The sequence below is a fragment of the Phacochoerus africanus genome, chromosome 1 (assembly GCF_016906955.1).
Source record: "Phacochoerus africanus isolate WHEZ1 chromosome 1, ROS_Pafr_v1, whole genome shotgun sequence".
NCBI lineage: Eukaryota > Metazoa > Chordata > Mammalia > Artiodactyla > Suidae > Phacochoerus > Phacochoerus africanus.
The window spans coordinates 55865534-55891234 of record NC_062544.1 but is presented as its reverse complement, the minus strand read 5'-3'; the positions used below and the strand labels follow the sequence as shown (position 1 = coordinate 55891234).

Sequence of the window (25701 nt, the reverse complement as noted above, 5' to 3'; positions counted from 1 at the left end):
TAAATGAGCTCATGATTAACATTTCGGTTTTTAACCTGTTAGGAAGTTGACTTCGGCTTAATATGGATAAACTCAATTTTTTTCAAATGTTTAATCACTTAATTCAGCATGCTTTCCAAACTGATTTTTATAATTTTAATATACTGAAAATTTTTAGATATGAGGGTCTGCAACTTTTGATTCTTTTTCATTTTTTTCTTTCTTAATAACCTAGCTTAATAACATGAGAAAAAAGTCTTTCCCTTCCCCTCCATTTATTCTTTTTCAAAAATGTTTTCATAATTGAATTTCTCCTGCTTATTCTAGCTAAATTTTAAATTTAAGGTCCCTCTCCATTTTTTTTTCTACATTGAGGTATGATTACATACAGTAAAACAGACAGATTTTAATGAGTTCAATAAATCTGAACAGTGTCTATGCTCTTGCAACCACTACCTCAAATAAGGTATAGAATATTCATCATCCTAGAAAGTTCCTTCACACCACTTTTCGATTGGTCCCCAATCACAACCAAGGCAACCAATATTCTCATTTCTACCTAAAGATTAGTGTTCCTTCTTAAAAATCAATTAAACAAACTGAAAAGTACCCTGAAAAAACATACACGTCATTTACATTTCTCACTAAGTTTGCTATATAGAGTTTTCTTTTCTACTTTGGAAATTGTATCTTTTTTCTATTATATTTACTGATTGCTGCTGAAATACAAAATAATCTATCAAATCTGTATTTTCAGGTTTCCACTGTACTGAATTACTTAAGTTGTTCTTCAATTGATTCAATTTTCCAGATGTATCATCTACAAAGTATAATTTCTCCTTTCCGATATGTAAACTTCATTTACTATTTTGTCTTGCTAACCTGGCTAAAAGTCTTAAAACAACACTAATTAAGAGTTTTTTAAAGGATGTAATATTTGTATAGCTCCACCATTAAGAATAAAAGAATGGAGATTTGAGATAAGTATTTCCGAATGTTAACAAAGTACATTCTAATTATTTTATGTATGTGTGTAACTGTGTACATGTGTATCTGTGTGTGTGTATAAAATGTTAGTTTCATTTAAGAAAACAAATACGTTTCCATGTTTTTAATGCTCTCAATTAGATTATATAAGAATTATTTATTCGTTGAAACCATTTTTTTAAAGACAAAACCATCTGACTGAGTCTTTTTTTAGAGGCAAATAATTCATCAAGTACTTCTCTGGTTTTTGATCCATCATGCTTCCTACCCTTTTCTTCTCCCATTTGGCCATATCCATGATATGTGGAAGTTGTAGGACAGGGACTGAACCCACGTCACAGAAGTGACCAGAGATGCTAAAGTGACAATGCTCGATCCTTAACCTGCTGTACCACAAGGGAACTCCATCGTGTTTTCTACTTCTTGAATCAATTGGAAATTAAATTTTCTCTGAAAACCCATTTATTTCAGTAAAATTTTTAAGTATATTTAAAAAAATTATCTCATAATTTTAAAAACTCCTATTATATTCTCTTCCTCGTTCTATATTAACTTCTGTTTCTCTGACCTTTGCATTTTTCAGATAGTAGTGTGCATATCTATGTATTATTTTTTCTTCTTCCAATCAACGTAAGTTAGCTAATAATCAATCTAAAGACTCAAAATCATCACTGCTTCCTCCTGCTTACCTTAAAATTGATTTTTTTTCCTTCTTTTTCTATTTTTGGGGTTCATTCACTTATTTTCATTACTTTTGCTTAATTATAAAAGCATCTTTTGATGAGAAGTTAACTCTAAGTATACAGCTTTCCAAGCATTCCATACATTGACATGTGGTCAAATTTTTACTATTTTCAAAATTTCCTCAAATTTCTGACTTTGTCTCTAAATCAACAGGTATACTGGGCAGTATTTTAAAACTCTCAATGGTAAGGTTTGGCTCTTTCATTTCTTTAAATTTTTGTTATTAATTTATTGAGTATATCAAGAGTGAATGTAACCTATACCATTTCTACTTTTGGTGGGGAAAAATATCTTGTCATTTAAAATTATATTTCCTTGGTTATAAGTGAGGCTGAACTTCTAAAATATTTTCATTAGTCATGCATTTCTTTGAGGATTACTTATTTTTCATACCAATCTGTATATAAACAAATTATTTACCTATCATGTTTGTTACATTTATTTCTTCTTTGTTTTGGCACTGAATGTTTTCTTATATTCTTATAATAAAATCTATAGCTGCTGAAATCCGTTTGATTTCTTTTGAGAATTCAAAACTCCCTTTCCTTATAATGATAAGAGAAATAGTCATCCATTTCCCCCCATGTTTTCCTTATTTAATTCTTTAATCCTATGGCATTTATATTTATTTTTGTAATGTATGGTGAATTATTGTTTTTAACTCATATCAGAATACAGTGTAGTTAACTGTATGAGATCCAGACTTTAAGGGATTTTATTCTAACTAAAGGAATTTGGACAATTCCAATACATTAAATTTCTTTTTTACTTTTTGCTTTTTAGGGCCACATCCACTGTATATGGAGATTCCAAGGCTAGGGGTCTAATTGGAGCTACAGCTGCCAGCCTGCGCCACAGCTACAGCAAGGCTGGATCCGAGCTACATCTGCGACCTACATCACAGTTCACAGCAACACCAGATCCTTAACCCACTGGGCAAGGCCAGGGACCAAACCCACAACCTCATGGTTCCTAGTTGGATTCGTTTCCACTGCACGATTGACGGGAACTCCCAATATATTAAATTTCATGATGAATAAAACTTTAAAATATATAGAATTTCAATGTCACTTCCAAATTATTTGTTTAAATAATAATCCTCTAGTTCTCTATCAGGAATGTCTGAATTTTTCATATATTTTTAATAACTAAATAATTCATGTATTAAAGGCATTAAAATGTTATATATTCTTTCTAAAATACTACATTTTTTATTACAGAGAAAATTCTGACCTAGTTCACAGATAATGGCAATGCATGCTCGAACCATTCTGTCTCTTTCTTGGAGTCCATCATTTCCAACTGCTATTAATGAGTTGGCCACAGAGCTAGGAAACAAGGAAGCATTCACAGTAATCATCTGTAACAGAGAGAAATCAGAAAAAGAAGTTATTTATTTCATAATACATTTTTAAAACCTATTTTGTTCAGCATGAGGTGTTTAACACTATAGATATAAGATTCAGGCACCAAATTTAATCTGCTTCATATGAACATGTCAAAGGACCAATAAAATAACTGATGCACTAAATGTTAATAATCACTGCCATCAAAAAAAAGTTTTTTCTTTTCAGTAACTAGACAAAGTAAGTCAATGGTGACAACAGCTGCCAACATACTATTGTACTATTACATTCCTGACTCCTTCCCCATATATAACTACCACTAAGTCCTATCAATTTACCTCAATAACCCAACTCTCTCCATGATCAAAATCTGATTTGAGCCCTCATTCTTTCCTACTTTCAAAAAAATTTTTCATTTTTCTTACTTTGCTGCAACTAATGCTTAATAATCTTCCTATCTCTAGCTATCACATCTTGTTATATCAAAAGGAAAAGTTAATAATCCATGATCTAGGAGTTTCCTGGTGGCCCAGCATTTAAGGATCTGGCATTATCACCTCTGTGACTCAGGCCACTGATGTGGTGTGGGTTTGATCCCTGGCCCAGGAAATTTCTTTATGCCACAGTCATGGCCAGAAAAAAAAGAAGAAAAGAAATAACCCATAACCTATTTTCTTCAAAAGTTGTTGAGAGATTGCTCTGAGCTCTTAGAGGATGCCCTCAGGTCTTTGTCACAGGTAACTCACTCATGGTTATTTGCTACTTCAAGGCAGCCAGGAATCTCTCCATAATTTTTTTTTTTGTCTTTTTGCCATTTCTTGGGCTGTTCCCATGCCATATGGAGGTTTCCAGGCTAGGGGTCTAATCGGAGCTGTAGCCACTGGCCTACACCAGAGCCACAGCAATGCAGGATCGGAGCCGCCTCTGCAACCTACGCCACAGCTCATGGCAATGCTGGATCCTTAACCCACTGAGCAAGGCCAGGGATCAAACCCGCAACCTCATGGTTCCTAGTCGGATTGGTTAACCACTGCGCCACAACAGGAACTCCCATAATCTATTTTTAACACTTCAAAAATTGTGATGTAAACATTTTGTTCCTGGTGATAAAACTTCTGATGAATCTCATTTTAAATGAAAAGTTTAATTGGAAATAACATATTTGGAATACTAAAAACAGATAATAGATATCTTCAATTTGGAAGATAGCAAGAAAAATTTTACAATTACTGTTTAATAAAGACTATTTGGTAGATAAGGTATTTCAAAATTAACAGGTCTTTGGAGTTCCTCCTGTGGCACAACAGGACTGGCGGCGTCTTGGGAGCGCTGGGACACAGGTTCGATCCCCAGCCTGGCACAGGGGGTTAAGGATCCAGTGTTGCCACAACTGTGGCTTAGGTCACACCTATGGCTTATTTAGATCTGGTCCCTGGCCCGGGAACTCTATATGCCACAGGGTAGCCAAAAGAGAAGGAAAAAAAAAGAAAACAAATTAACAGGTCTTAGCATGAGAGTAGAAGAAAATGTTTTCTTCTGTTTGGGCGGTGATAAACATTGGGGATAATTAATTTGTTCTGGAGGTTACTATATTTACAATCCTGTTGAAAAATAAGACTTGGGAGTTCCCATTGTGGTTCAGCAGGTTAAAAACCTGGCATAGTGTCCGTAAGGATGTGGGTTCAATCTCTGGCCTCGATCAGTGGGTTAAGGATCCGGTGTTGCCATGAGCTGTACTGTAGGGTCGCAGATACAGCTTGGATCAGGTGTTGCTGTGGCTGTGGCATAGGTCTGCAGCTATAGCTCTGATTATACCCCTAGCCTGGGAAGTTTCATATGCTGCAGGTGCAGCCCAAAAAAGAAAAAGAACACTTGTACCATGACATAATTAGAGGATACAATATAGCTAAATTACTATCCAGTAAAGTCCAATAAAGGTTCAAAGTAGAGATCTATAATGGCAAGAGATCTCGTGTCATTCAGCAACATTATGTGATATAAGGTTCAAATGAAATTATACTGTTCCACAACCATAAAACAGATATCCAGTAACTGTACAATCTACTAAAGTGTCTACATTTGCTTCTTAATCAGTATTCTCTATTAATCAAAAATGCTGGAGAAAAAAGAAGTAAAGGAAAGGGAAAAGAGGTATGAGAAAATGATCTTCTGGAGTTCAGAAACAAATCTGACTAAGAACAGTGAGGTTGCGGTTCAATCTCTGGCCTTGTCCAGTAGGTTAAGGATCCAGCACTGCCACGGCCTGTGGCGTAGGTCGCAGATGCAGCTTGGATCAGTGCTGCTGTGGCCATGACCAGCAGCTGTAGCTCCAATTAGACCCCTAGCCTGGGAACATCCACATGCTGTGGGTGTGTGTAGCCCTAAAAAAAGGCAAAAAAAAAAAAAGAAAGAAAGAAAGAAAGAAACAGATCATCTTGGGTGAGAAAATCCTAACTTACGATATTAATTTATATGTTAATATTTACTGATATATTATTATGCTTATAAGGAGCTTATAAGAAAAATTCCTAAGACAGTAAAACATATGTAATGTACTCTAAAAAGAGCTGGCCAGAAGCCAGGCCAATTGGCTTTTAGGGCCAAATTGGCCATTAATAAACTGTTACCTTGGGGAGTTCCCGTAGTGACTCAGTGGTTAATGAACCCGACTAAGTATCCATGATGACTCGTACTTGATCCCTGGCCTTGCTCAGCAGGTTAGGGATCCGGCGTTGCCATGAGCTGTGGTGGAGAACTTCCACATGCCTTGGGTGCAGCCCTAAAAAGACAAAAGACAAAAAAAACAAAAACCTGTTACCTTGGCCAAATCAATTCTGTGTGCCTTAGTTTCCTCATTTGTAAATGAGGATGTATTTGACTAGATGATGAATCTCAAGTGTAGTTTTATGAAATGGATAACTGTAATTTAAATCTTTTTGTCTATTTTTTTTTTAGGGCTGCACATGTGGCTGTAATTTAAATTTTTTAATAAATGAAATTGTTCATCCTATTTTCCATGGAAAATTTATCCAAATAAACTCTTAAATTCTGTGTAAATCAGAGAATGCTTTTCTCCTAAATCAATGAGTAATCAATAAGAGAAAAGTCATAGAATTTAGTCTCTACTAAAATGAAAGTTTAATCATCTTTTTTTGACATGATAGAATAGACATAATATAAAACAAACTAAAGACCGTAAGTGGGTAATAAATTTGAAGACCTGCTATAAAATAATTATAGAAATACTGAGTTCTCTAAGGGAAATATCTGAAATTCCAGCTGAGACTGCAAGGTGAATACAATGTAGAAAGGGATTGAAATGAAATGAAAAGAGTAGGACAGAAATAATGATTGTAGTAGTGGTAAAGGGCAGCTTGTATACACACATAATGGCATAATGAGACGGGTCATAACTGGCTGACCCCTAAGTGGGCTCTAAATGCCAAGATAAGCAGGTTGGCCTTAACACCAAAAGGACTCATAGGCCAGTGTAGGTTTGGAAATTTGCAGAACTGAGTTTTTCACTCTGGATTTGCTGATATCTTGTTCTATATCCCTTAAGTGAATCCCTTTCAAATATATAAAATCTGTGCTATATTAATCTCTTATTACATGAATTAATAAATGACATAAGAAGAAAATAATGGCTTAAATGAGGCAGGCAATAAGAATTTAAATTAGATAAAGAGTAGCAAGAGCTGATCAATGGGAAAATAATACAGAAAATGAGAGGCACAAAAGCCAGGAAGCATTGTCTTTTCCGAGACACTGAAAAAGGAACAAGGGAACAACAAAATCTCTTAAAATGAAGGAAACAGGTGAAAGAGAAGAAAAAGTTAACTTGAGTATTCCTTAATTATTCAAAAAGCCAACTTATTACAAAGCAACAAATGTTTCTGCTTTTACTTTCAAATATAAAAGATTAATGCTTGGAATTCCCATCGTGGCTCAGAGGTTAACGAACCTGACTAGCATATGAGGATGAGGGTTCAATCCCTGGCCTCACTCAGTGGGTTAAGGATCTGGTGTTTCTGTGAGCTATGGTGTAGGCTGCAGACGTGGCTTGGATCCCGCATTACTGTGGCCCCGGCGTAGGCCTACGGCTACAGCTTCAACTGGACCCTTAGCTTGGGAACCTCCACATGCCATGGGTGTGGCCCTAAAAGACAAAAATTAATAAAAGATTAACGCTTTCATAGAAAATGTAAAAACTGTTTTGAACACATATAAAAAACCCACAGTGACCCAGCAATTATACTATTAACATTAATTTCTGCTAGCTCAGTTGCCAAGATGTTGCTGGAAAAAAAGAAACATGTACTTTGATCATTACAAGTACTGCATTTGGAGTGGATAAGCAATGAGGTCCTGCTGTATAGCACAGGGACTATATCCAATCACTTGTGATGGAACGTGATAGAAAATAATATGAGAAAAAGAATGTAGGTATACATATGACTGGGTCACCTGCTGTGCAGCAGAAATTGACAGAACATTGTAAATTAACTGTAATTTAAGTTAAAAAAAATTTTAAGTATACAATTCAATGGCATTAGATGACTATCATTTTTGTTTTTTTTTACTATTATAAATGCTACAATAAAAAAATAACAAATAAATAAAAATCCTCAAAAAATAATAATAAAATAAAATCCTAAAAAAAAGTATTAGTGAAATTATAGTTCCTCTGGCTAAGAGAGGCTACAGTTCATTCAGCAAGTGTGCTTTCCCTTTAACACGAACCGCTTTTAGCTAAACCAAGGAGGAACCCTGTGACACAATTCTTCCTCTGAGCCTGATCCTTGGATCCACAAATGACATTTGCCTCAAATTACTCTGTTCTTCAAAAGATAACAAAATAAAATTATATTTTTGTTATGGCATTACTTATTTTTAAGGGTCTGTTTACTTTTTCTGGGCTCTTTTATAAATTATATTGTAACTTGCACAAAGCACTATAGAGAACTGAAATAAAATATTTAGTGAATAATTCAAATAAGATGAATTTAATTTAATCCATTTGGAGTTGTTTTTTCTTCTGAATGCAGTTTTTAATGCAACAACTCTCAAAGTGTGGTTTAAGACACTGAGGGTCCTTAGGATATTTTCAGAGATTTTGCAAACTTAGAACTATTTTCATAGTAATACGAAGACATTATTTGTCTTTTTACTCACATTCTCTCACAAGTATATATGGAAGTTATCCAGAGGCTCCACTGCATGTGAAATCATAACAGATTGAATGCAGAAGCAAATATGATAATGCAGCTATCTTCTATCAGAATAAATGCTAAAGAAATTTGCAAAAATCTAAAATCGTGCCACTCTACACACTAATTTTCTTTTTGGAAAATATAGTTATTTTTATACAAACATGGTATTCATTATGTTTACTTGTAATAAGTTTTTTATTTTTAATATAATCAATATATATCTTAATTTCTCACATTTAATTCCAAGTATGATAAACGCTGACACACATACACGCACACATACACAGGCACACACACCCACACACACACACATGACTCAAGTAACCAAAGAGTCATTCTAGGTTCTTCAGAAATAAATTTTGTTTTCTTATCTTGAATTCTCAAAATCATGGCAGTAGGAGAGACTGTACGAATAGGTAAAAACCAACCCAGCTTTTGAATTTAAATCTGAAGAGTCAAATCATGACACCAACATAACAATTTACCTATAACAAACATTTTTAATCTATCTCCAATTTCACTCTCACTAGAACTGTAAACTTCTTTGAAGACAACTCATCCATTTACTTCTTACTACTACACTCACTTGTGAGTACTATTACTAACCACAAACTAGACACTGGAAGAAAAAGGAAAGAGAAGAGATCTAGTAAATGCACAAACTCAGCATTCTGCAATTCTGGAGCATGCACTGAATTTCAAGGTAGGGAAGAAAGAGAAGAACTAAAAAAGTTAACTATTAAATAATTTTAGATGTTTTTACATTAAAACAAACGTACACTACATAAGGCTCATGATAGAATATGATACTTAAGGATAAAACATGAAAAAATTCTCATACAAGCTATACCCTAACCAATTTAGGTCTCGGTTCCCTGCCATTAGGGCATGACATTACATTAAATAACAACGAAAAATTACTGGAAGATCTCTTATTAGAATCATTATGGATTATTCTCAACACCCTCTCTTGTAGAGTTTAGATTTTTGGCCTTTTATCCTGTACAATAGCCTGAATTACTTATTGCAACTGCCTATTGATTGTATCCAAATTCATCTTCAGAACAACCAGTCTGTAACTATTTTTGACATTCACATAATAGGATTAACTCTAGCACACAATTAAGAAAAAATGAGGCTGGGGAGCAAGTAATCCTCTTTCTTCAATTTCATATCAAAGCAGTTATTTCATTAACATGTATACTAAAGGAAGAAATATTCTTTCCAATTTATACAATATTTAATTTAAAAAATACTGTCCTAGCTATACCTAATCAAATAGAGTAATTACACAAAATAACTATGCTTACCTTGAGGTTTAATAGACCTATTTAACTCACATATAATTTTAACAAAATAAAAATATTTAATGAGTATTCAGTCTTCAAATTTTAATAGAAAGATTTCACAAAACAGTCTAAATCTAAAAACGTAAAATGCTTAACATGAAAATCATAAATCTGCCTTTACTCTCAGACACAGAGCCTACCTTTCTGACTAATCGAAGTGCTTGTGTCCTCTCTACCTCGTTGCTCTGCTGTATGTCAATGCACCTAAATAATACACAAAATATTTAATTATTGATAAAAAAATCTCATTAAACAATTTTTTGTATAATACCACTAGATCAGACCCATCTTCATGTCAATATAGCATTTTAAAAATTTAATACATGCAATTTTTAGGTACCAGCAGATACTTATTTAGTTAATTTAATATCTCTAATAATTATTACTTCTTATAACAAAACATTAAAAACTATTTCATTTAAAAACTCCAGGAAAGTATATAGTAAATATTTTATAGAATAACATATGTCTATACTGAAATAATAAACATATCCATAAAGCAAAGTATCAGAAATCTACTGAAAAAAAAATTTTACCTATCTTAGATAAAGTTACAGACATTTTATGAAAATTGTGAAGAAAAAATATTTCAGGCCTGTTTTAGTTGAATTGTGATTTTTAACCACAGCCTTAAGTTTTACATATTATGACTAAGTTAAACATCTTATATTAGCCACAATAATTCTATTTACCAAAATATAATCTGAAATCTGAATGTACTTCAAAAAATTAAAGCCAAAATATCACTTAACTAACATTTCTGTAAAAGTTATTAAATCACTCAATTTCTAAAGAGTCTTTGGGAAGTTCCAGGTGGCAGAATGAGTTAAGGATCCGGTATTGCCACAGCTGTGGTGCAGGTCACAGCTGCACCAAGGGTTCCCTCCCTGGCCCAGGAATGTCCATATGCCATGGGCACAGCCAAAAAATAATAATAATAATACTTTGGTTTATGTGGCAGAATAATTCAATTTTACTTATGTTTAATTTAGTTCACTATTCTAATCAATACTTTATATATGAATAGATAATTTGCTACTCAAAAAGAATTTCTGTTATTTGAATACAATTACTCTGAAGCAATTTTATTAAAAAGTAAATAAACATAGAATCCATTTCTGGCCACAAGAGATCAGACCAATCTTTCTGCCAAAAATAACTATAAAGGTTAAATAAAGTACTTCATAAAGCAACTGTTTAAAGGGTAGTAGATAATAATCCCTGGAAAGAGAAGCACAAACTCCTCTTTGTCCCCAGGGACACCTGTCAATCCCCAGTTTGGGAATATAGTCCTAGAAGAAAGCAAAAATCTTGCTGTACTGGAGAGACAGAATGAACTTTAGGGACAGCCAAAATGCCTGGAACTTGAAGGGAAAAAAAAAAATCTCAGAGAAAAGAAAACAGTAAAGTAAGGAAGAATTTGCATGCAATCCCCTCCAAGGCAGGGTTAAAATCCCAGAAATCAAGCAAAAAGCTGCTGCTGAAAAGCCAAAGAACTGATTGGAAATTTCAGCCAGTATATAACATTCTAAGAAAGATGTTAGGGCTCAAGGCTGGTCAGGATGAAAAGGGTGCCAAACATCTACACTTTCACTTGAGATTCCAAATAGCCTCCTAGAACAAAGGCAAAGGTAATAACCAAATTTTAATTGAATCAATGTGATGAGCCAGTATTTCAGAATAAAGCGTAACTCTTTTAAGAGAAAAATAACATGATACAGCACCAAAAACTTTGAATATACAATGTTCACATCCAATCACATAATAATATGAGGTATGCCTTTAAACAAAGAAAAAACGGGTCAAGTAACCAAAAACCAAGAAAAGAAAATGACAAGAGAAACAGAACACACTGGAGAACTACATACTGGAGTTGTCATAGGAGGGCTAGAAATAATTACTGTCCTCAAGAAATCAATGAAGAAATAAAGCAGAGGTCTAGAATCTTTAACTGAGAGTAAAATATAAATTACAGGAATACAATAACAAATTAAAAATTCAAGAGACTGATTTACTAGCAGGATGGAGGACTATTAAAAAAAAAAAAAAAAAAACAGGTTAGAAACTAACCACACTGAAGCACAAAGAGTCAACAAAGACTGAAAATACAGTAAGGGCATCAGAGACACGTGGGATAGCAAAATAGAGTCAACATTTTATAGCTGGAGTACCAGAGGATAGGAGAGAAAATAACAGAAAAAACCTAAAGTAACCAAAGGAGAAAAAGACACATCACTTACAAAGACGAAACAAGGAGACTATTTATTGTTCAGAAGATTTTTTTTTTAATCTAGAAGACAGTAACTTAAAGTATTGAAAAACAGTAACCAGTTAGAAAACCAGCCTTCAACTGAGAAGGCAAATAGAGGCATTTATGGGCAAATAAAAGATGAGAGAATTCAACTCCAGTAGACCTACACTACCAGAAAATAGCAAAGGAAATTCACTAAAACAGAGAGTGACCCAAGATGAAAGTGTGGAAATGCAAGGAATATTGAACAGGTAAATAACATAGGTAAATGTAAATAGTTCCACTTTAATCCATAACAAGACTGTTCTGTGGGGTTATAAATATACATAGAAACAAAAATACAAAAGTCAGAGGGGAGACGACATGATTAAACTGTAAGAGGTTTCCTACACTGTTCTGGTTGTAAAAAAGTAGTCAACTTTAATATATCTAGGATAAATATAATCTCTAGGGCAACTGCTAGAAGAAGAAGACTTTATAACCAAAGTATTAATAGAAGAGGAAAAAAACTCTTGATTATTCCTAAAGAAGCAGGAGGAGCAAGACAAGAACAGAGAATAGATGTGACAAATAGAATACCAATGGCAAAATAGCAAACAAAGTCAAATACATGAGAAAACGAATGGCTAAATGACAAACTCATATATATATAATTACTTTAGATAAAGTCCATAGACTCTGCATATAAAAAACCACCAGCCTTGGGAGTTGCCATTGTGGCTCAGCGGGTTGTGAACCTGACTAGTATCCACAGAGATGCAGGATCAATCCCTGACCTCACTCCGTGGGTGGGTTAAGATCGGGCTTTGCCGTGAGCTATGGTGTAGGTCACAGACTCGGCCTGGATTTGGTGTTGCGGTGGCTGTGGTATAGGCCAGCAGCTGCAACTCCAATTCGCCCCTAGACTGGGAACTTTCATATGCCACAGGAGCGGCCCTAAGGGAAAAGAAAAGAAAAAAAAAAAAACCCTCTAGCCACTGTCTAAATACTCCAATTAAAAAACAGAGATGGTCAAACCAGATTAAAAAAAAAAAAAAAACTATGTAATGTTAACAGGAGAGAAAAATATAAGAACAAAAAAGATAAAAAGTAAAGGATGAAAAGGATATATTACACTAACCATAAATAAAAGAATGTTATTATAGCTATATTAATATTAGATAACATGAACACTCATAAAAGAAGTATTACTAGGAATAAAGAGGGACGTTTTATAACTATAAAAGGTTTAGCTCTAGTTCCTTCGTGGCCCAACAGGTTAAGGATCTGGCACTCTCACTTCAGCAGCTCCGTTTGCTGCAATGATGTGGGTCTGTTCCCTGGCCTGGGAATTTCTATATGTCACAGGCATAGCAAAAAAAAAAAAAAAAAAAGATTAGTCCAATGCAAAGGTTTAACAATTCTAAATATGAACGCAATAAGAAAGCTTCAGCAAGAGCTGATGAAGGAAGTAGAAAATCTGAATATACTGTGTCAGTTCAAAAAATTGAATCCATGATATTAAAACTTTCTAAAAAAGAAAACCCCAGGCTTAGACAAATTCATTGAATTCTACCAATTATGTATGGTAAAAAAAAAAAAAAAAGAAATACTCATCTTAAGTAAATTCTAGAGAATATAAAAAGAGGGCAACATTTTCCTACTTGTTCTATAAACATACTCTTGATACCAAAACCAAACAAGGATATTAGAGTAATAGAAAAATAAAGGGCAATACCACTCATAAACATAGCTGCAAATTATCTTCCAGAAAACATTAGCAAACTAAATATAGTCATATTTAAAGTAAAAAGACTTCATGAACAGAAGGTGTTTATTTTAGGAATGTAAACAAGGAATACAAAGAAATTCACTAAAAGTCTATAGTAAGTATCATAAATAATGCCAAAAAAATGAACACGTTCAACTTGCATTCAGGAGCAAAATAAAGCTGTCCAATTACCATTTCTAGTCAATGTAATATTCTAACTAGCACAATAAGGCGAGGAAAAGAAAAATAGTAGGATTGGGAAGGGAGAAATAAAGTGGTCGTCAATTGCAATTAGTGCTCATGTATATAGAAACTCTAAAATAAGCCTAAAAACTATTAGAATTAAAAAGTGAATTTAGCAAGAGCACCAAGATAAGAAGTTAATATACAAAACTAGAAAATAGAATCCTACAATTATTTTTCTAGATATTAATAGCAAAAACTATGAAAAAGGAAAAAAATTACATTAATACTATCATTTAATAAATGACTTAGAGGGAGTGTCTCTTGTGGCTCAGCAGGTTACAAACCTGACTGGTATTCATGAGGATGCGGGTTAGACCCCTGGTCTTGCTCAGTAGATCCAATGTTGCCACAAGCTGTGGTGTATGTAGGTCGCACGTGCGGCTTGGAGCTGGCGTTGCTATGGTTGTGGCGCAGGCTGGCAGCTGCAGCTCTGATTTGACCCCTAGCCTGGAAACTTCCATATGCCTCAGGTACGGGTCCTAGAAAGCAAAAAAAACAAAAAAAACAAAAAAAAAGAAAAACCCTAATAAATATGTGTAAGACCTCGGCATAGAAAATTACAAAATGTTGAAAGAAATGAAAGTTTCAAATAAATAAAGGTTTGGAAGATTCTATAAGATGTTAAATCACTCCAGAGTTCCCGTTGTAGCACAGTGGTTAACGAATCTCACTAGGAACCATGAGGTTGCGGGTTGGATCCCAGGCCTTGTTCAGTGGGTTAAGGATCTGGCATTGCCCTGAGCTGCGGTGTAGGTGGCAGACACGACTCGGATCTCAAATCTGGTGTTGCTGTGGCTCTGGCGTAGGCTGGTGGCTACAGCTCCGATTCGACCCCTAGCCTGGGAACCTCCATATGCCATGGGAACGGCCCTAGAAAAGGCAAGAAGACAAAAAAAAAAAAAAAGATGTTAAATCACTCCAAATTATTCAGAGCGTCAATCCAATAACTACAAAAAACCTCACAAAGTTTTACGAATTGGACAAATTGACTCTAAAATTCACATGGAAATACAGAACCCAAAATAGCCAAGAGAGACTTGAAGAAGAAAAGCTAGAGGGCTTAGCAGATATCAACACTTATTGTAAAGCTGCAATCATTTAAAATGGGGCAAGAATAGACAACAGGCCAACTAAAGAGAATGGGAAATGTAAAAATAGATCAATACTTTTCAGTTACCTGATTTACAACAAAATAAAGCTAATTTAGACATGAAAGGAAAATATTTTCAAAAAATGTTACTAATACACATTGGATATCTAAAGAGAGAAAAATGAATCATGACCTGACACCTACTTCACCATGTAAGGAATAAAACCTTTAGAAGAAAACATAGGGTATTATCTTCCAAAGAGGCCAAAAGCATTAACTATCAAATAAAAGGCTGATAAATTGGATTTTATTAATTAAAAAGAGTAAGAAGACAAAGTAGACTGGCTTGGAGAAGATATTCTCAATACATGTGCTCAAAAGGATTCATATCCAGAAGACATCAAGAACGCCTACATAATAAGATAGACAATTCAATTTACGAATGAGCAAAGTTCAAAGAGGCTATCCAAATACTTAACAAGCAAATGACAGAAATAAAATTAAAACCACAATGAAACTCACAATGAAAACCATGGTAGAAAGGTGTATAGTTATAAAAACTGAAAATAGCAAATGCTGATGATGATGTGGAGAGATTGAGCTCTCAAACACTGCTAGTAAGTAAGAGTGTAAATCAGTACAACCGTTTTGGAAAATTATTTGGCAGTAACTACTCAAGTTAAATATACATAAAACTTATCACCCTGCAATTTCACTCCTACCTATATACCTAAGAGAACTGAGTATACATGTCCAACAGACTTGTACAAGAATGTTCAGGGTAGCTTTACTCAAAATAGCCAAATACTGAAAACAACTCTGGGAGAAAAAAGTCATCAACAGAATAAACAAATTATGCTCTATTCATAACATACAATATTCCAAAGAAATTTTTTAAAAAAAATCAAAATTGATAAATCTCACAGATAACACTGAGGAAAGAAAAGAGTAAAGATGAATACTTCTAGTACATGATACTCAAGAATAGGAAAAACTAGTCTAAAATAAGAAATATCAAAGTAATGTTTACTACTGGTTGGAGACACAAGAGAACTTGATAGGGATGCTGAAAACATTTCCTATCTTATGTGGGATAACAGAGTACTTGGTTGCATCTATCTGTAAAAATTATCAGGCTTTATATATACTAAAAGTCTGTATACTTTCTTGTAGGTATGCTAATTAAATTCATACACAATTTTTAAAAATGTACAGAAATACAGAGAGCTCTAGGAAAATTACCTAGCTATTAAATAGTCCACTTTCAATTTTAGCACCTTCTGTAGAATACTGGAGTCTTGGATGAGATATCGAAGAGCCCGTAGCCCTGCTGCCCGCACTTCTTTCGCTTCATTCAATAAAGCTAACCGCAAACTGTATGAAAACAAACAAAAAGTCTTGCTGATAAGTTTCAAATAAACAGAAAATTATGGTACCAAATCCTTCCTCAGTTGAAATAAGCAAAGGTACTAGTAACTTTACATATACAAAAATAATTTGCTGTAAGCCAAGGAATTTCGCTACTGTTATTTTTTAATTTGTGCCTCCTTGGTACATTCTTACCAGTCAAGAAAATGTTACTGGGTTTTGTACTACCTTCTGTGGTAAATTTTATTTTCTTTATCTTTATTCCTTTTTTTATGGCTACACGTGCAGCATATGGAAGTTCCCAGGCTAGGGTTCGAATCAAAGCTGCAGCTGCCGGCCTATGTCAGAGCAACACAGGATGTGAGCCGTGTCTTCAACCTATACCACAGCTCAAGACAAAGCCAGATCCTTAACTCAATGAGCAAGGCCAGGGATTGAACCCACATCCTCATGGATACTAGTCGGGTTCATAATCCAGTGAGCCACAAGGGGAACTCCTGTAAGTTAATTTTATATAAACAATGAGAAATTAAATTTGCCTTTTTCGGACGGTATTTTATATGCCCCTACAATCTATTCCCCTCTATCTACCCACTTGCTTCACTTCCCCCAGAGAATCACTGGTTTAAACTAATAAATAAAAATACAATGAGAGAAGAGACTATATCAATTGTAATTCCTAGACATACCGAAAAGACGGCTATGAAACTGTAACACTGCACTTCTGTTGGTAAGCATGAACAAATCAAGTTTTGCCATAAGCACACTTTGTCTACCTGAGATCTAGAGATAATTGGACAGGTTCTTCATGCTCTTAGGAATGTGAGAACTTTTATTTTGTGAATTAATTTAGAAGTATAGACTGAAGTCCAGGTACTTTTCAACATTAGCTTTGGGTCTTTATACTTAATAATTACAAAGTAACAGTAAGAACAACAGGGTAACAGTTAAAAATATTCCTAAATTATTATGACATTCAAATAGCTGTTTCTAAAAAATCAAAATGAGGTGTTATCCTATTTTTAGCTTAAAATTACCGAAGTTGAAATTACTACTAAAATTGACAAGGGATGAGAAAGGGAAGTGAATTATACTTACCAAATTATGATATCCTCATAGTTAAAACCCAGTTTTTCTTCACTATGGCCAATATCACAAAGCAGCTGTCAGAAAAACAAGCACACATGTATGTATTATTTATTTTTGTCTATTTTTACATGTTAACTTTTTAGACTGGAAAATAAGGCATTTTTAAGAAAAATTTTCAATAACATATGATTCTGTTGTCCAATTATGCAGACCTGACAGTTGTTTTAGGTTTCTTGCCTTTGAGTTAACCAATTTTTTTTGGTCCTTTTATAGCCATAGGTACCATATATGGAAGTTCCCAGGCTAGGAGTTGAATCGGAGCTACAGCTGCCGGCCTAGGCCACAGCCATAGCAACTCAGGATCCAAGCCACGTCTGCAACCTACCCCACAGCTCACAGCAACATTGGATCCTTAACCCACTGAACAAGGCTAGGGATGGAACCCACATCCTCATGGATATTAGTCAGGTTCATTACCACAGAGCCTCAGTGGAAACTCCCCAATGATTTTTTACTTTTCTTTTCCTCCCAATTTTTTTTTTTTACTATTTTGAAAACTATTCTATTAGTTGTTACCATAGAGATTACAGCACTCATTGCTGACTTACTATAGTCTAACAAATTATTACTTTCCATGCCCTTGATAATGTGAGACTCCTTCAACACTTTAACTCCATTTACTCCTCTTACCTTTCACTTTGGTTTTTTTTCTGCCTATCTTTTAAGGCCCCGTAAGATGTCATTTTTCTGTTTAGTTAATATTTAGTCAATATCAATTTATATTTACTCTCAAATTCACAATTTCCTTTATTCATCACTTCAGTGTTCTCTTTATGGGATATTCTCCCTTCTGCTTAAAGAATCCTCCATTCATTGTTGTTGATTTATTTACTGGTGTCTTCATTTGTTTCATTTATAGTCAAGATCGCTGGTAACAGATTCTTTTCGTCTTTGTCCAAAAATGATTTTTTTTCACTTAGGTGTTTGAAGGACTAAGTGAGACTTGATGTATTTATAAAGATTTTAGGTGGGATGAACTGGGAGTTTGGGGTTAATGGATACAAACTATTAAATTTAGAATGGACAGACAAGAAGGTCTAGCCCAGGGAACTATATCCAGTCTCCTGGGATAGAGCATGATGGAAAAAATGTATAAAAAAACAAGGTATGTATATGTATGACTGAGTCACTTTGCTGAACAGCAGAAATTTGGAAAACACTGTATTGGGAGAAGTTTTCATTTAGCAATAATCATGCCTCAGATAAACCTCAATGGCTACAATACAACCAACTGCGCAAAGCTGGTAAAAAAACTGTAAATCAATTATATTTTAACTTAAAATTTTTTTTTGTCTTTGTAAGGCTGAACCCGTGGCACATGGAAGTTCCCAGCTTAGGGATCAGAATGGAGCTGTAGCTGCCAGCCACAACCACAGCCACAACCACATGAGATTCGAGTTGCATCTGCAACTCACAGCTCACGGCAACACTGGATCCTTAACCCACTGAGCAAGGCCAGGGATCGAACCCAAGTCCTCATGGATACTAGTTGGGTTCGTTACAAACTATAAAGATTTTTAGGCTAGCTCTTAAAACAATTTCAGGATAGTTTTGATTGTCTGTTGAGAAGCCTGATCTCAGTCTTACTATTGAATGTCATAGCCTTTTTTCCAGACTCAAGATTTTTTTTTTAATCTTTGATTTCAGCAATCTTTACTGTTCAAGTGTGGGGTTTTTTTTCTTTTTTTTTTTTTTTTTTTACAGCCATACCTATGGCAAATGTAAGTTTCTAGGCTAGGGGTTGAATTACAGCTGCAGGCCTACACCACAGTCACAATGAATTCAAGCCCATTCCAAACCTACGCCATAGCTTGATCCTTTCTTAACCCACTGAGCAAGGCCAGGGATTGAACCTGCATCCTATGTTGCGTTCTCAACCCCCTCAGCCAAAACAGGAACTCTCCAAGTATGGTTTTATTTGTAACTATTCTGCTTAGGAAAAATACAAATTTCTGAATCTCTAGGTTGATGTAGCTTATAAATTTTAGAAAATTCTGTCTCACTTCAAAATTACTTTTGCCCAATTTCTCTCCATTTTCTCTGGTAATTCAAATGTTAGATCTTTTTGTACATGCCACAAATTTCTAAGTCTTCTTTTGAGTTTTCTCCTTTCCCTTTTATTTCTGTCCTTCAGTTGGGTATTTTCTATTTATTTGTCTTCTGAAATGTCTACTCATCTATGATACATTCCTAGTGTGGGTTTTTTTTTTTCTTCACTTTTTAGGGCCACATCCATGGCAAGTGGAAGTTCCCAAGCTAGGGGTTGAATCGGAGCTGCAGCTGTTGGCCTATGCAACAGCAACACCAGATTTGAGCCACATCTGTGACCTACACCATGGCTCATGGCAAAGCCGGATCTTTAACCCACTGAGCAAGGCCAGGGATCAAACCCACATCCTCGTGGATCCTAGTCGCATTTGTTTCTACTGTGCCACATTAGGAACTCCCCGGAGAATTTTTAACTATACATATTGTGATTCTATTTAACTTTGTATGCATCTAATATCAAAATGAAAAAAAATCTTCATTTTTCACCTACTTTCTCCATAGTATGCTCTATTTTCTTGATACATAACTATATTTTAAATATTTTAAAGTGCTTACCATCTAAATGGACATGAATGATGTAGATCATCTCTGAGTCTGTTTTTATTATGTTTTTGTTGTTGTTGTTGTTCTGGTCATGGAGTCCTGTTTTATGGTAGATCCTAAAATCTTTGTACATAAAAACTTGCAGAGGAGTTCCCATTATGGCTCAGCAGAAACGAACCCAACTAGTATCCATGAGGATGTGGGTTCAATCCCTGGCCTCACTCAATGGGTTAAGGATCTGGCATTGCCGTGAGCTTCGGCTTCAGTAGGTCACAAATGCAGCTCAGATCCCACACTGCTGTGGCTGTGGGGTAGGCTGGCAGGTGCAGCTCTGATGTGACCCCTATTCTGGGAATTTCCGTATGCCACAAGGGAGGCCCTAAAAAGACAAAAAAAAAATGCAGAGATTCCTGATGATGTTACCCCCACAAAGAGTTCATCTTTCTCCCCAGAAATAAACCCACACACATATGGTCAATTATCTAAAACAAAGGAAACAAGAATATACAATGGAGAAAAGACAGTCTCTTTAATAAATGGTGCTGGGAAAACTCGACAGCTACATGCAAAAGAATGAAAATTAGAACATTCTCTAACACCATACACAAAAATAAACTCAAAATGGATTAAAGACCTAAATATAAGGCTGGACACTATAAAGCTCTTAGGGGAAAACATAGGCTAAACATTCTCTGACATAAATCACAGCAGTATCTTTTTGTGATACATTTCCTAGAATAAAGAAAATAAAAACAAAAATAAACAAAGGACACCTAATTAAACTTACAAGCTTTTGCACAGCAAAGGAAACCATTAAAAAACAAAGACAACCCACAGAATGGGAGAAAATCTTTGCAAACAAAGTGACCAACAAGGGATTCATCTCAAAAATATACAAACATCCCATGCAGCTTTATATCAAAAAACCCCAATAACCCAATCCAAGAATGGTCAGAAGATTTAAACAGACATTTCTCCAAAGAGACCAACAGACAGAAGGCCCAAAAGCACATGAAAAGATGCTCAACATCATTTTAGATTTTAGAAAAATGCAAATCAAAACTACAATGATGGAGTTCCCTTCGTGGCTAAGCAGTTAACGAATGAGACTAGGATCCATGAGGATGTGGGATTGATCCCTGACCTCGCTCAGTGGGTTAAGGATTCATTGTTGTCATGAGCTGTGCTGTAGGTCACAGACACGGCTCAGATCCCGAGTTGCTGTGGCTGTGGCATAGGTCGGCAGCTGTAGCTCTGATTCAAACCCCTAGCCTGGGAACGTCCACATGCCTTGGGTACAGCCCTAAAACAACAACAACAAAACAAAACACCTACAATGCACCGTCACCCAGGCAAAATGGCCACCATCAAAAAGTCTACTAACACCCTCACACCGTGCACAAAAATAAACTCAAAATGGCTTAAAGACTTAAACGTAAGACAAGACACCATCAAACTCCTAGAAGAGAACATTGGTAAAACATTCTGCTATCAAGCTTTTAAATGTTTTCTCAGGTCATTCTCCCAAGGCAATAGAAATAAAAGCAAAAATAAACAAATGGGACTTAATCAAACAGACTAGCTTTTGCACAGCAAAGGAAACTACCAAAAAAAAAAAAGAGGGAGGGAGTGGGAGGGATTGGGAGCTTGGGGTTATCAGACACAACTTAGAATAGATTTACAAGGAGATCCTGCTGAGTAGCATTGAAAACTATGTCTAGATACTCATGTTGCAACAGAACAAAGGGTGGGGGAAAAAAATGTAATGTATATAACTTGATGCCCTTGCTGTACAGTGGAAAAAATAAAAAATAAAAGACAACTTACAGAATGGGAGAAAACAGTTTTAAGCAATGCAACTGACAAGGGTTTAATCTCTAAAATATACAAACAACTTATAAAATTCAGTGTCAAAAAAGGCAACACTCCAATGGAAAAATGGGCAAAAGACCCAATAGACATTCCTCCAAAGAAGATATACAGATGGCCAACAAGCACATGAAAAAATGCTCAACATCACTGATTAGTGGAGAAATGCAAATCAAAACTACCATGAGATACCACCTCACACCAGTCAGAATGGCCATCATTAGTAAGTCCACAAATAACAAATGGGGGAGAGGGTGTGGAGAAAAGGGAACCTTCCTGCACTGTTGGTGGGAACAGAAACTGGTACAACCACTATGGAAGACAGTACGGAGGTACCTTAGAAAACTATATATAGAACTATCATATGACCCAGCAATCCCATTCTGGGCATATATCCAGACAAAACTTTCCTTAAAAAAGACACATGCACCCGTATGTTCATTGCAGCACTATTCACAATAGCCAAGACATGGAAACAACCTAAATGTCCATTGACAGATGAATGAATTAAGAAGATGTGGTATGTATACACAATGGAATACTATTCAGCCATAAAAAAGAACAAAATAATGCCATTTGAGCAACATGTATGGAACTAGATGCTCATACTAAGTGAAGTCAGACAGACAGAGAAAGACAAATACCATATGATATCACTTATATCTAGAATCTAATATATGGCACAAATGAACCTTTCCACAGAAAAGAAAATCATGGACATGGGGAACAGACTTGTGGTTGCCAAGGGGGAGGGCGATGGAGTGGGATGGACTGGGAATTTGGGTTAATAGATGCAATTATTGCCTTTGGAACGGGTAAGCAATGAGGTCCTGCTGTATAGAACTGGGAACTATGTGGAGTTCCCGTTACAGCTCAGTGGTCAACGAATCCGACTAGGAACCATGAGGTTGCAGGTTCGATCCCTGCCCTTGCTCAGTGGGTTAAGGATCCAGTATTGCCGTGAGCTGCAGTGTAGGTTGCAAACAAGGCTTGGATCCCTCATTGCTGTGGCTCTGGTGTAGGCTGGCGGCTACAGCACCAATTCAACCCCTAGCCTGAGAACCTCCATATGCCACAAGAGCAGCCCAAGAAATGGCAAAAAGACGAAGAAAAAAAAAAAAAAAAACTGGGAACTATGTCTGGTCACTTATGATGGAGCATGATAATGTGAGAAAAAGAATGTATACATTTATGTGTGACTGGGTCACCTTGCTGTGCAGCATAAAATTGACAGAACACTGTAAAACAACTATAATGGAAAAAATAAAACTCATTAAAAAAAGTCTATGAACAATAAATGCTGGAGAGGGTGTGGAGAAAGGGGAACCCTCCTACGCTTCTGGTGGGAATGTAAATTGGTGCAATCACTATGGAGAACAGTATGGAAGGTCCTTAAAAAACTAAATATAAAACTCCCATATGATCCAGCAATCCCACTCCTGGGCATATATCCAGAGAAAACCATAATTAGAAAAGATACATGCACGTCAATGTTCACTGCAGCACTCTTTAGCCAAGACATGGAAGTAACCTAAATGTCCATCAACAGAAGGATGTACAAAGAAGATGTGGTACATAGATTCAACAGACTATCACTGGGCCATAAAAAACAATGGAATAATGCCATTTACAGCAACATGTATGTACCTAGAGACTATCATACTAAATGAAGTAAGTCAGAGAAAGACAAATATCATATGAGATCACTAGTATATGGAATGTAATAAAAAATGATTAAAAAAAGAACATATTCACAAAACAGACTCGAAGATTTCAAAACTAAACTTAAGGTTACCCAAGAGGAAATGCTGGGGGGAGGGATAATTTAGGAGGTTAGGATTAACATATACACACTATTATATATAAAACAGATAAGCAACAAGAACCTACTGTATAGCTCAGAGGAATTACTCAGTACTCCATAATAACCTATATGGGAAAAGAATCTGAAAGGAATGGGTGTTTGTATATGTGTAACTGATTCACTCTGCTGTATACCTGAGACTAAGTGTAAGCCAACTACACTCCAATAAAATTAAACAAAACAAGAGAAAAACAGTTCATCCTTTTCTGTGTTAGGCCAAAGGACAATGGCAAATCCAGATTAGATTGCTGCCCTGGTAAGACTCAGTCTACCTCTGGTTTTTCCTTTCCTTCCCTTCCCCTCAGGTCTCAAGTGAAACCTGTTGTTCAGGGAACAGTCTCAAGACGATGACATATTTCATTTTTGTTTTACAAAAACACTACGAGCTCCACCCTGATTTTCAAAGATTTTCTACTTAGATGTTTAAGTTCCCCATCCAAAAAAAAACCCAAATGGTATACAAATTAACAATAATAGTAATCTGCCTCAGTAACAATATTTTTACATAAAGAAATGCTGCTTATATATAAGTATACCATAAAATTTGAATAAAATTATTTTTAAAATTAAGAAATGAAATTAATACAATTATAAACCTTTATAATACTATTATGATATTGCACATTTTTTGTATCAAAAAATGCCAGCCTGCAGTACTAGCTATATTTTAATGAGTGGTCACTACTCTAAAGCTTACACTAATTGCTACCAACATACTGAATGATTGTTTTGTCTGGAAAAAGTGTGTTCATATATTAATATTGGAAATTTCTAGATGACAGAAACTGTATAAGATTTTCTATCTCCTGATTTTTCTACAAGGAACACAGTTTAAAATATGATTTTAACACATTATAAAAAGTAAATTATCTTATCAAAAAAAAAAAATAAGTTCCCCATCCCAGGAATTCAACAAACATAATGAAGGGAGAATATCCTTTTACTTGGTTTCCCCTGAGTGTCCACCACAAGCCCTGTGCTATTTTTTCTATCCTTCAGCAATAGTAGTACTCCTGGGACTAAAGTCTGAATCTTTAGCTTCCTGTCCACTTTCCCTGTTAGCCAATATCCCTCAAGTAAATGTTGCTAGAGAAGTTTGCTCACCTCCACAAGATTCTTCTCTGAAGCTTTGGTTTCTACACCATTTACAGCCTACTGCCTTCAAACAGGCTCTCTTTGTTTGTTTTTTCCATTAAGAACACTGATCTATTAGTAGCTATTTGCATTCTACCTGGATGACAACACATCATTTTGATCTAGTCTGAGTTTCAAAAACTGATTTTTACATAAAAGTTTCTCAAGCTATTTTCTGAGCCTAACTGAAATGGATTAAAGGGAAAGTCGATCATTTAATTAATACAAAGAATAGGAGGGGTCTTCAAGTGCTATTACTCCTCCTCAGTACGAAGTTGTAAACATCTTAACCATACAGAATAAACCCACCAAAGTGACCAGCACATCTGCCTCTGTGAAATGTACAATAATGAAGCAAAAAAAAAAAAAAAAAAAACTCATGACATAAACTCACTACCCTATTGATAGGATCCTTATAAAATTTTCTATACAGTATCTTCTTTAGATGTGAAAGAAAAGAGATGCTGCAAATAGAACAGGGTAGGGCTTAGGAATACAGGAGCCCTCAGATACTGCTACATTTTCATAGCAGGGAGACTATTAAAATGATCATTTTATGCAGTAAGAAAATGCTGCATAAATAGGTAAATAGGCAAAACAAGCTAAAAAGCTTTTCTTCACAGGTCTATACCCAAAATGATTGACCTATATTCCTACAAAATCCTTGAAATCTTGAAATTATGAAGTATGATAAACAAAGAAGCTTTAGACTTTTAAAGATTATGAGAAAAAAATTATTTGTTGTTTTTATTGTGCTTTGTTACACAATA

The 25701-nt window shown here is 35.1% G+C and overlaps 1 protein-coding gene and 1 pseudogene across 1 annotated transcript in view; both read right to left on the bottom strand.

The window, feature by feature from the left end:
• The window catches only part of RICTOR (RPTOR independent companion of MTOR complex 2), a 142185-nt gene that overhangs the window by 63758 nt on the left and 52726 nt on the right, over positions 1-25701 (bottom strand). Inside the window, 4 exon segments of the mRNA XM_047766689.1 lie at positions 2944-3070; positions 9759-9822; positions 16198-16329; positions 17422-17486. Of these exon segments, the coding sequence (XP_047622645.1) occupies positions 2944-3070; positions 9759-9822; positions 16198-16329; positions 17422-17486 (388 nt within the window).
• On the bottom strand, positions 18599-18715 carry LOC125114657 (uncharacterized; annotated as a pseudogene).